The sequence below is a fragment of the Cucurbita maxima genome, unplaced genomic scaffold (genome assembly GCF_002738345.1).
Source record: "Cucurbita maxima cultivar Rimu unplaced genomic scaffold, Cmax_1.0 Cma_Scf00006, whole genome shotgun sequence".
Lineage (NCBI taxonomy): Eukaryota > Viridiplantae > Streptophyta > Magnoliopsida > Cucurbitales > Cucurbitaceae > Cucurbita > Cucurbita maxima.
This window is the reverse complement of record NW_019272022.1, coordinates 3,039,387-3,051,826: the sequence shown is the minus strand read 5'-3', so window position 1 is coordinate 3,051,826 and position 12,440 is coordinate 3,039,387. Positions and strand designations below refer to the sequence as shown.

General features: G+C 37.1%; 1 protein-coding gene across 1 annotated transcript; it reads right to left on the bottom strand.

Moving 5' to 3' along the window:
• Nucleotides 1-395: 395 nt before the first annotated feature.
• On the bottom strand, nt 396-11,246 carry LOC111480497 (probable phosphoinositide phosphatase SAC9). The gene is made up of 12 exons (XM_023125568.1): nt 10,479-11,246; nt 10,235-10,367; nt 8,855-10,071; nt 7,707-7,814; nt 7,379-7,549; nt 6,552-6,794; nt 5,660-6,091; nt 4,141-4,950; nt 3,035-3,232; nt 1,973-2,458; nt 1,635-1,865; nt 396-928 (listed from the first exon to the last, which is right to left on the bottom strand). The coding sequence occupies exons 1-12, from the start codon at nt 11,100-11,102 to the stop codon at nt 653-655; spliced, it is 4,929 nt and encodes a 1,642-aa protein (XP_022981336.1). The 5' UTR covers nt 11,103-11,246; the 3' UTR covers nt 396-652.
• Nucleotides 11,247-12,440: the final 1,194 nt, after the last annotated feature.

The following is a 12,440-nucleotide window of genomic DNA, read 5'->3' as shown; positions in this document are numbered from 1 at the left end:
ATCCATCAATCTTTCAAAAACAACAAACATTGAATCTGTGTATATAGATATGAGAGATATGCCTGAATAATTTGAGGTTGTTGAGTTAGCTTTAAAAAGCTTTCCAACACAATTCCTAATGAAGTTTGTTCTCTCTATGCTTTCAGAGCAGATGACGTTTTTATCAAAGATTAGGCGAAGAGATTGCACGTGAATAGATGCTAAGTGGGTTATACTCATTCTAGAACACACGAGAGGAGAAGATAAACATTAGAGAATTTTTTTACAAGCTCAAATAAAATAAAGGTCAGAAGTTTGAATTTTCCATGCTTCACTCTACGTATGGTCTTAGTATCTATCAAATTCAAATATTACTTAATCAAAGAACATAAATGAACATCAAACGCCACGCAAGACCACTAGACAAACAACCTTTTTCTTACTCATTCCCAACTCAAAAGGATCAAAATCTTGAGATTTGTATATACACAAATACCTATTCCAGCAGGAAAGAGAACTTTTCTTCTAAGTTCCTAAAATTTGGTATTATTATGCAAAAGAATATTGAGTTACATATATTGGCATTACAACAAAGAATGGAATCAAATAACATAATTAATTACCTTTACCTTTTGTTTTCTTTTCTCCTCGCAATAAGAGCAACGTCCGAGAATCAAACAGCTGAAAGACTTGCCCATTTTCCGAGTTCATAAGGATCTGCATAGTAAAAAAGCTTAATTCTATTAGACAAAGACAACCCTGCTGCAAAAACCCGAAATCCAGAATCGTCTTGTTCAGCTGGGTCATCGGAAAACGCTGCAACATCGCCGAGAAGTTTGAATATAATTCTTCTCGTTTGTACAGGTCTAGGCAAATCGAAGTAAAATCCTGTTCCAGCTTTCGCTTCCGGTAGTCGGTACTCGGCAATAGTTACTTCATTATTAGGCTCCTGTAAAAATCATGTTAACTATAAGCATGATTGAAATACTAAAGTAACTTTCCAGTAAAAAATATAATCCGTGCCCTTGAACAAAGATACTCAGCATCAGATGAGAATCGCCCAAATTAGACAATTCTGGCGAGAGTATCTGCTTTCCTTATTTGAGAAATTCAAAAAGAGCTAAATAAACTAAACATCATAATGAAAATTTTGTTCGAGACGAAAACCGTGCTGAGAAATGAGAAAATGGGATCCTTTTGCACGTAGTTGTTGTCCATGGAAAACAGTTAATGGATTGTATCCTAGCTATGTATATTTTTGTGATATCCCATATTGGTTGGGGAGGAGAACAAAACACTATTTATAAGGGTGTGGAAACCTTTCCCTAGCAAACACGTTTTTAAAACCTTGAGGGGAAGCCCGAAAGGGAAAGCCCAAAGAGGACAATATCTGCTAGCGGTGACTTGGGCCATTACAGTTGTTATGCTAAAGTTGTATACGGAACAAAGTGTGAGATTCCACGTCAGTTGGAGAGGGGAACGAAACATTCTTTATAAAAGTGTGAAAACCTCTCCCTAGCAGACATGTTTTAAAACTTGGAGGGAATCCCGAAAGGAAATGCTCAAAGAGGACAATATCTATCAGAGATGGACTTGGACTGTTACACAAACACTATTTATTATCTGAACAACATAAAACAAAGACTACTAGTTACCTGAATAACGGAAACTTGTAGATATATTACAGCAGGATAGATGTGTCGATCTTCTAAAAATGTAACCGAGGCATCCCAGACTTGTTCATCTGAAGAAGGTGAATGGGTAACTCGAGGTTTAATTGCACCGAAAGCCTCCAGACGGAACCCAGCAATCATTGGGCAAGCTGGAGATAGATACTGTTCCAAGACAATATCGTTGTCCATAACCCTTTCAGCTTCAATTGGAACCTAAAGAAAACAAAAGGACAGTTAACAGCAAATTAGTATTGGAGGAATTTTGACAAATGCCACAGAGACTATACATTATAGACCACCCACAAGAGAAGAATTTCTACCTTGAATCTCCTTAATTGAGGGGCTCTCTCCAACCAGGACCTGTCAGTATTAGTCACTTGATCAGAGTCTGATGATGATTCAAGGGCTATCTCTTTTCTCGCTGGGATTCCGACTACGATTATTCGTTTAGCATGGAGACAAGGAATAGCTTCTCTTGATCCTCCAAAGGATCCAAAGGAGGCACGTCGATTAACTTGTGGATTAACTGGGGCAACAGGATTTTCATCTAGAGACAAGAGGTCAAAATTTTTCATAAAATTAAAAGAACTGGAACCAGCACGTTGGAGGCGTAGCGTCATCCAAATGATGCGACATCTAACGGGGCTTTTAAAGGTAAACCGGACATGTCTAGGTGCTGCATCCTCGCTGTGTTTTCTTTCTGGTCCACAAAAATCAAATGAAGATGGAATCAAGGATTGAACATCCCACTTTCCAATATATGACCGTTCTTCCCTGTGAATAAAATTACTCGCCCAAATTTGTACCTGAAATGAGAGAAGGGTACAAGTTTCAATATCCAGTAAGATTTCAAAGCATTGTAATAATATATTCTAAATTCATGGTTCAAATCTACCCCCTGTAGAGATGTGTTGTCTCATTTTTTGTTTATTCAAGTCAACAAAAGACATAATGTGCACGAGCAAAAAAGTCTAGTAAGACACGAACGCAAATGTTCCCGGTGCTATAAAGTTGTATTTGACACAAAATGTGAAGTTACAAAAAATTGCAGACTGATTCAAGTAAAACAAGTCCATGTCAAAAACTATAACTTACACATAGCAAAGGTTATATCTGCCATGAAATAATATTCAGTTAAAATGATTTTTTGTTCTTGAGCACCATCCATGATGATCCTGCAGTGACTTATTCAACTATCCCTGCTATGCTTGCAAGATACATTTCTGGAATACTTGCACTCTTATGTCTATGTAGGCTCTAATAACAAGCACATTGACTACCAACACACTAACAAGGAAGCATATTAAGCACGCAAATGTTAGTACTTGCAATTGGAATATCTCCTAAAGAAGCATATTAAGCACGCAAATGTTAGTACTTACAATTGGAGTATCTCCTGCAGAGTACCCACACGGGCTCACAATCATGATGACACTACTAACATCAGAAATGGAACCAAGAACAATAACAAATTCAGCAGAGGTTGTGTTGGGAGGAGCTTTCCAATATGAAGAAAATGAACCAGAACCTAAGGGAGCAAGCAATGACAAGGCTGGTGCTGAATCTGCTGCTGTTTCAACCTACAATTACGCAAAACCCTGCAAATTATTATAAATTACAAAGACAACCAAATGGAAAACTTTTGCGAGTGGATGACACAATTCTTGGAATAATATCAGACAATGTTCAAGAGATAAAAACATTAGAGTATCTTGAAATGTCTTTTCTAAAAGAGAGTTAATTTTTAAAAATAAAATCACATTCCATTCTGTGTCTTCGAGAATGTAAGGTAAGTAGCAAAATGGAACCGATAACAGTACCAAATTCAGAAGGCAGTGTACTAACTTTGTCATGAACAAAAGGCTAAGCCACCAGCCTTTTACGGAATGATATCAATGCTGATGAATTCCGAAAATTCAAATAAATTTCTGCTTCATACCTAATAACTTCTATTGCATGTCTAGCAAAAAGATCTTCGAGTGATTCGTCACTAACCAGGACATCCTACCAAAATTTGGTTCCCTTTTCATTGCCAAGTTTAAAATTCAAAGTAATGTCCACCAAGCTTTTGTAAGAGGCCATAGATTTGCAATGGCTCCTAGCATTATCTTTGGGGACCAGAACTTTTCCATTAAGGTGAGTTTGTCCATCACAATAGAGTTACTCTCAGCGTGAACTTTTTGAAAATGCAATGGCGGCAAATAAAGATTTTTACAATATATATTGGTAATTTAAGTTGCCAAACACCCCTCAATCAACCATTTCTCCACCCAAAATACATTTTTTATTCTTCTACTCCTAATTGTAACATCATCACTTTTTCAGGAATAAATATCGCAAGTACTATTGTGAATATTCTAGTTTTCTAACTTACTCTAAAAGAAAAATATAAAATATAATCTCATAGTTATATTCTTAAATGAGAAAATCATATGCAGCGCACATGACAGAGAAAAAACTTGTGCGAATCTAAGAATCAGAACATTACCAAGTGCAAAAGGCTGGCAAATGGAAATTCAGCAACAGACTCTTCTCCATTAAGCAGTTTTCTAAGGACCTTATTTACTCGTTGGCCAGCATACCGCAGATTCTTTTCAGAAAGCCAATCCCCAAATGATGATCCAATCACCTGGTTCAGAGCTCCATATGCAGCATCATCGGCACGAGCAATTCTTCGTGCACTAATTAATACCCTTACATAGTCCAAGATCAATGCATCAAGCAAAATGTTGGGACAGCAGCTCTTACAGACAAGACCATCCAAACCATTCGAGATATCAATTCGGCTCCCATGACCAGATCCTCCCTGGCTGTAGTTTGAGACTTCTCGTGAGCTATAGCTTGTTAGTAGTTGAGCCCCTCTCCCAGCACAGCATACTTTACAAACCTTTCTTTGGCATTGCGAGCATAACAAGACAGGCTGGGGAGCTCCCATTAAAGATGCTTTAGAAGGAAATTGAACTGGTGTATTAATTTCAGCACGCACCTCACAGGTTCCACCAGAACAGATCTCTCCAATTTCCGTGATGTTCCAGAAATCCACAAGATCATCAATTTTATCAAGACCGATAGCAGCAGTAGTTTTGTCTTCCAGATAAGTGTGTCCAACTAATGCAAGGTTGTTCGCCAGTCTGCATAACCTTCCAATATAAATTTCATCGAGCAATAGATTTGGATTTATAGTAGCAGGATCAGTTCCAGTTGATAATAATGTCCTATCCCTCTCGGCAGCTGAAAGATTTAGCCGGAGGCGCTTAATTTCAAGCTTCATGGCTTCTTGAAAGCTGAGCCTCTTTTCCTGCATATTGCATAAATATTATCTGTCTAAATATGATATATTAGGATCAGAATACGAATACTAGATGATTAAATCATCTTCATTCTTCTATTAAAAGTGATCGTCATAATCCATCCTTTTAGGCACATGCCACTCAAATAATGACATGGCCAACCATTACTCACAGATCTTGTACCACTACCTATCGTAGCAAGAATTTCCTAGTTCTTACTGACTCAAAAACCACTAATTCAATAATCAATGTGCAGAGAGGGATTCAGAAAAACTATTGCCTGTTGGTTCTTCGCTGAAAACCTCATCCTAATTTCCTTCCCCATATCTGTTGCCTCTTATAACCAACCCAAAATTCACTCCAAACAAATTGACTGTCTCAGCAAGCTGCCCTGGACTTTCCTTTTCAGCTCTCATAGAACATGTATGCATTGAAGGAGGCCCATTATCCTTCTTTATATATTTTTTCTTTATTTTTATTTCTTTTCATTTTTGCTCAACTTGTTCAGATGAACTATCGTATATTATCCATTTATTTGCTTCCTATCATCTACGTTCTGGTTAGCCAGTTTTGATGTTAGCCAATCACTTAATTTGTAGGTTGGCCCATGATCTGTGCCAACTCTGATACAGCTCAAAATTGAAATCTATACATTGCACCGTCCTAATTTAAATGATGTCATGATGACCAGACGAAACATAAAAAATTGAAACATACCATCTGAGGTCCTGCAAGGGATATGAGACAGTTTATGTATTGTTCGGAACAACTATCTGTAACCTTTGGATCTTCTGGTGAGGAAACTTTGTGGTCGGTTTCAGCACCATGAAATGCAACATGCTGGTCCAAAAGATCAGGTAAGTGTTCCCCCTGATGTACAACAGTATCACTAACTGGTTGTGAAATTGTATCTGAAAATGTGACTTCTCCGGTCAAAAGGTCAACCGATGGATCTGCAGAAGTACTCGCTTTAACTGATTTTGAAATATCCTCATTTAATGAAGGGGCCATAGATGGCTTGGTTCCTGAACCAGAAGAAAATTGGTTGATTTCCTTATGAGTCTTTTTAGGGAGGTGAGCTAATCTTGCACCAGGTCCTTCGTCATAAAACACCCCACTCCAAGGAAGTGAAGCTCCAAGGATCTCTATCTATAATATTAGCCAACAAAATAAAATATGTTACAAAGTAGAAGTAAGAGCAAATACAAACGTAATAGTGATAAATGACAAAAAAAATAACAAAAAAAAAAAGCTGATGGGCGAGACAGAGAACCCTAAAGATGTAAATTAGCAAATTATACCAGTTGAGAAAATAATAGTAATAATAATAATAATAAAGGTCAACTTCCTCAAATATGTCAATGTAACATTAGGCTGGCTACGAATAAAATTTCGTTAATCCTAGAAAAGAAATAGGATATAAAGAAATGAGACAGGGGAAAAAATATATAAATAAAAATAAAAACAGGCCAAATGAAATGAAAAAATTGAAGTATGACATCTATGCCAGAATCTAGAGAACTACATGTTAAATATTACAGGTCCAAAAAAACTCATCAAGATGCCCTCAGAAAATGATTGTGTAGCTCAATGAAAGATTACTTCTCACCTCACCAAGTGTCATTGAACTTCTCCCAGAATCAGCAGTATAAAATGTCACAGCTACAACACGAGTAAGGAAGTCCAGTTCACCCTCTGGTTCTTCAAAATCATATAATAATGGAAGTGTTGATGCATTTTGGGAATGGAGGCGTGCACCAGCCCCAGTGATAGCCATATCCTCAGCACTGATTTGTCCTGGTAAGGTTATTACAAGGTTTGTCCCATTTTCACACTGAGGAATGGAAGCACCCTGCAAAGAACCAACAAGGCTATTTAAGAACATCAATAACCACGTGTTAATATTAACCATTTGCATACATACAAACAGTCCATGTATGTAGGAAAATATGGATGGCAGAACGAGCAGTCACTTCATGTATGTTGCCTTTTGTGAGAAATTGGGGAATTCTGATACATAATTTGTTATGAATTTAAATAAATTCATGCTTAAAAAATAAAAAAGCTAGAACTAGAAGCAGTATGCAGATGATATATTGTAACAATGTTTAACAGCGTAATAATGTGTGAATGGGCTTGAATGACCATGTGAAAGGTCATTTTGGTGTTCCATGTAACTGCAATATGTAGTCAAAAAGGAAAACGCCCAAATGCAATATGCAATTAAACATCTATCGATGATATGTAACTCTGTAATCAATAGTAAGATTTTCCATTTTTTTGACAAAACAAATGTTACAAGAAGCAGCCTGGCAAAACAGTTTCTTCATGCGACCACACTAACTAAAGAGCTGTACCTCTACATCTCCTGACGTTGAACAAGAGAAACACTATGATCATAAAGCACGAAGGGAAAGTTTTGAAGAGCATACAAACCTCAAGAATTAGTTTTAGCCCATCAAAATTACGGCCAGTCCTTACATCAACGGTGGCAGGATAAGTCAAGTCATCTGCACCATGAGATACAGTAAGAAGAAGCTGACAGACATGGCAAGGCTCAGTTAGATAAATGAACAGTTCAACGACATCATCATTCTGCGGAAAGACCTGTAGGACAAAAAACACAATTATCTCATGAAAAGGCAGCAAGCAAGACCAATCACAATTCATAAAGTTTCTAAAGCAGCAAGGATAATAAGAAATTTGAACAGGTATCATGTTTCCATCAGACATATGATTCAGATAAGAAAAGAATTTCCAGTACCCAGATCTCGCTTTTCTTCTTAAAACTCAGAAGACCAGATCCACCATTAGAGTTTGGGTACATGTTGGTGATAGGTTTGAGTAAAAAACTGGATGCTCGCGTGAGTACCTACGCCAATCCATGTTGTTAATCAACACAACTAAACAGAAAAGTAGAGCATAAGTAACATGTGGTAACCATATGTGCAATACAAGGACAATAACCAAAGGAAATAATGCAATAATTGAGCCAGGATGTGAAATATCAAACAGGAAAAAACTTAACATGGTAGACTAGGAGTAGCTACAACACATACTCCTCTTTAACGATAAGAGTCCCAATGAGAGGCTCATAAGCTCATAAAAGGAGGTAGCCTAAATAATGGAACTTCTCTTTAGAGCCAATAACATTTGGATAACCAATGCCATCGTCATCACTAAACATGAGGTGAAAATCATCTCTCGTACTTATAGTTTAAGATGAATCAATGCTTAAAAAATATTATAAAGCATATTACATCCATTGGCCTCAAATTTAGGGGCTATCTATGTTCACCAGGTTCAAAACCAGCACAACTGTTTGAGGCTTCAAAAGCTGGAATCTAAGAATTTTTGTGATATTCAATCCATGATAGAGCTCCAATGTCAAATTGAACTCATGATATCTCTGTTGAATCCAAAGGCCCTTAACCGACCTCAACATCATGCAAGTAAAACAATATAGAGACTATACGCCTTGTTATCAACTGTCTTAAGACGCCTATTCCTTTTGATATAAGAAACAATTTAGAAATCCTATCCATTTATAATAAAATGACCACATGCAAAGAGTTCTGTTCAGCTCACTATATTGTTGAGAAATCAAATTCTACTGGGTATTAATTATTTCATTCCACCTTTTAACAAAAAACACTACCCAAGCAAATAAAATAATATTTTATAAAAAGGAAAATATTCATCTACCATGAAAGGCACAATAAAACCATGCGACTTCCATACCCTCCATCCCCAAATAAGAAAAATAGATAAATAATTACCAAATATGGTCTTGATTCTTTGTTTAATGAGAGAATTTATTTTCAATGTAAAAAGAAATGCATGTATGAGTCGTAATTCTCCAATTGCTAGGTATTAAAGACCAAATCGTCCATAAAATTTTCAAAAACATACATGAAGTGGCTGAATAGGTATTGATGGAAGATGTTTGAAAAGCTTCATCCCAAGAAACATCTCCAGCTGCTTTTGCCGAGAGCTGTCAACAACTGCATTTTTATATCTTCTCTGCAAAGTAATTTTCATGTTTTGTGCAGCGGAAAATTGTGTAAATTTTCCTGCTTCTTCATTGAATATGTTAAGGATTTGGCTATGCATAGCTTTGGAACCAGTATAAAGGGTGGCATGAATATCCCCGGCAAGCAAAAACAAATCTGCTAGCTGAGAAATGGGAAATAGAATTGTTGATTTCTTGAATTCTTCAAATGTCATATCAAATCTTTTCCAAGGTTTATCAGGAAAAGGATGTGTCCATGTTGTGGTCCTCGTATTATGATCAATATAATAGGTCTTCCCTGTCACAGCATCACTCCTTTTTTCCCACCCTGGTGGCAGTGGAGCTGTATATCCACTGTGGGTATCCACTGAACGGTAACCCATTCCATAGTCATTATCTAAAGATATCCCTAGCCGCCTGCATTGCTCCATGAAGACTTGGAGAGCCCCAAAAAAACTAGCAGCATTGGTTCTATCCAAAGAATCGGCACAGTTATATCGTATCACTCCATTTTGATATGACCTTATGCAAAAATCACCTTCAAAGTCATCATTATGTATGATTTCGCCCCTATAATCCGTAGTCTGTAAGCGGGATGGTAAATAATCCCCTTCAGAAACACCTATTGATACAGTAGGTCCTTTTAGAAGCTTCCACAGCCCTTCAATTGTTTCCTGTTCGCCCTTTAACTTTGTACTTGCATGCCAATCATAATTTACCAAATGGATTCGAGTATTCGGAAGTTTACCCGTTGATTTAATATAACTCATTGATTCCTCAAAGTGCTGAACTAAAACTGATTCTGATTTTCCTTCTCCATTCCTAAGCAAATTTATGCAAACTATAGGAACCAAAGCCTTTTTGTCCCGATTTCCTTCACCGACAACATCGATATTCCCAGCTTCATATCTCTTATTCAACCTCTGATAGTATTGCACGCATCCTTTATAAGGATCACAATCAGAAACATGTATTTCTGCTTCTGCAGCAGTGATCTTCAGCTCTGCACCCCACCAAATTGGAATGGTGCCTCGTCGCCAAAGGTACGTGTTAAAAGGAGTGCTCTGACCTGCCTTTTTAGGTATCCATACCAGTTGCTCACATTCAACCTCGTTTCCTGCCAGATTTGGAGCATTTGTAACTTGACAATTAAACATGTTTCTTATCCAAAAGAGGAAATGAATGAATGAACAAACAGTGGGAATTATAACGATATGGAAGAATTACAACAATGGGAAATGAATTCTTTTCCAGTAATGATCAAACGCCACATTGATTACCTGTGCTGAAGCATGAATTTAACCCCCTGGCCAAATATCGAGTGCCCGGATGCAGCCTGCTTCGACGAGCAATAAGTGCGGCAAACCCTTCCATCTGACCAGAACTACCAAAACTTCGACACTCTGCAAACCCCTACACAATATTATCCACTAAGACAACACTCCAAAAACTGCCAATTCATGACACGCCAAGAAACCAATAAAAGATTACGATGATGACGATAAATTAAGCGCAAAGCAAAACCTGGAGAAGCGCAACGCAATGATATGGCAGCCCAATGTTCTTGAAGGCCATCGACAACCAACAGTTCCAAACGAACTCTTCGTCGGGCTTGCCCACCGGCATCCGGCTAGGGAACGGTCTCGTGATGTCCCTCGATTCACAAAAGTAGTGTTTCCCCTCAATATCAGCCTCAGCCAATTCCTGCACGTTCTTCAGCTCGCCCTTCCCCTGAACCTGCGGATTCTGCAGCGTAACCTTGATGCACTGACTCTCCAGCACCGTGAAAATACATCCTCCACCGGGAAAATTCGGTATACTGACGGAAAGTTTGGTGGCAACAAAGAGTAAACCAGTTCCACCCACGGCAACGTATCCTAAAAGCGCTCTAGCTTGGACGGAGGACTTACAGAGCCATCGCGATCCCTTGGTAACGAAATCGATTGCCTGGGACTCGGACTGGAAGACGTCAAGTCCGGACTTCGCATGGTAGCGAAGAGCGCCGGTGGTGGGATCGATGTAGATCAGCTGCGTATCGTTCCTCGAATACAAACTTGCAACTACATAGACTTCCCCTGATTCGAGTGTGAGAACGACAATGGATGTGTCTCTGGAACTTCCTCCACCGGCTGTGGGTGAAAACGCCATCGGCGGCGATAAATCCTGCCGGACCGATCCCAAGAACTTTGATCAGATTCAATCGAATTGATCGGATCGGCCACATACGGATGACAAACCAGTCAGGAACAGAGAGCTCTGAGAGAAAGATGGATTTTCCATTTTTTTCTTTTTTTTATTACAACGACAAATATTTGATGATATATATATTTTTAATTAATATTCATATTTAAAAATATATTTTTATCTCAAAATTTGATCGTTAGATCCTTTACTCTCGCTATAGTTGACCTTCGTTTAACTAACACATAAGATTTATTAAACATAAAGTTTTCAAATATACTTTAAAAAAAATTAAAATTAAAATATACCCAAAATATGCATAAATATGGCAATAAATCATTAATAGAGACGTAGTATTGGGACCTAAATATGGATACCTAATCATGGTTTAAGTTTAGCTCGCATCATGTACTCTTACATATATCAAACCAACTCATTTCATGTTCAAATCTTGATAATAAGCTTTCTATAACGTGTTTTCAATCATACCAGAGCATAGGTAAATCCAGAGTTTCAATGTGCCACTTAGTACGACGCTTTTTGTTTGGTTTCGGATCTTTTGAAATTTCAAACTTCATCTAGCTCTTCGAAAATATCGTTCCGAGTGAAAAATCATGAAAGTCGATGAAAATGGGAAAAAATAAAACTATGATATGCTTAAAAACAAAACAAAAAAAAACGGAAATATATAAAAATTTTGATGGTTAACTATACCGTCAATTTACGCGCAATCTCTTTTTCTTCGTTTTTCTAGAATATTTTCTTCTCACTCGGGCCACTTTAGCTTCTCCATTAAGAGTACTAAAAACAAATTATTTTTTTTTCATTGAACCGGTAGATTTACCATACAATAACATGATCAATCAAAATGGTAAAAAAAAAAAATCAAACAGTAACTTTGAATTTTCACGAAGAAACAAAGATACGATCAATCAAAATGATTAAAAAAACTCAAGCAGTAACTTTAAGTTTTTACACAGAAACATAGAAGATACGATCAATCAAAATGGTAAAAAAAAACTCAAACAGTAACTTTAAGTTTTCACACAGAAACATAGAAGATACGATCAATCAAAATGGTAAAAAAAAACTAAAATAGTAACTTTAAATTTTCACAAAGAAACAAGGGAGATACGATTAATCAAAATGGTAAAAAAAAACTCAAACAGTAACTTTAAATTTTCACAAAGAAACAAGGAAGCTACGATCAATCAAAATGGTAAAAAAAAAACTCAAACAGTAACTTTAAATTTTTACAAAGAAACAAGGAAGATACGGATCAATCAAAATGGTAAAAAGAAACTC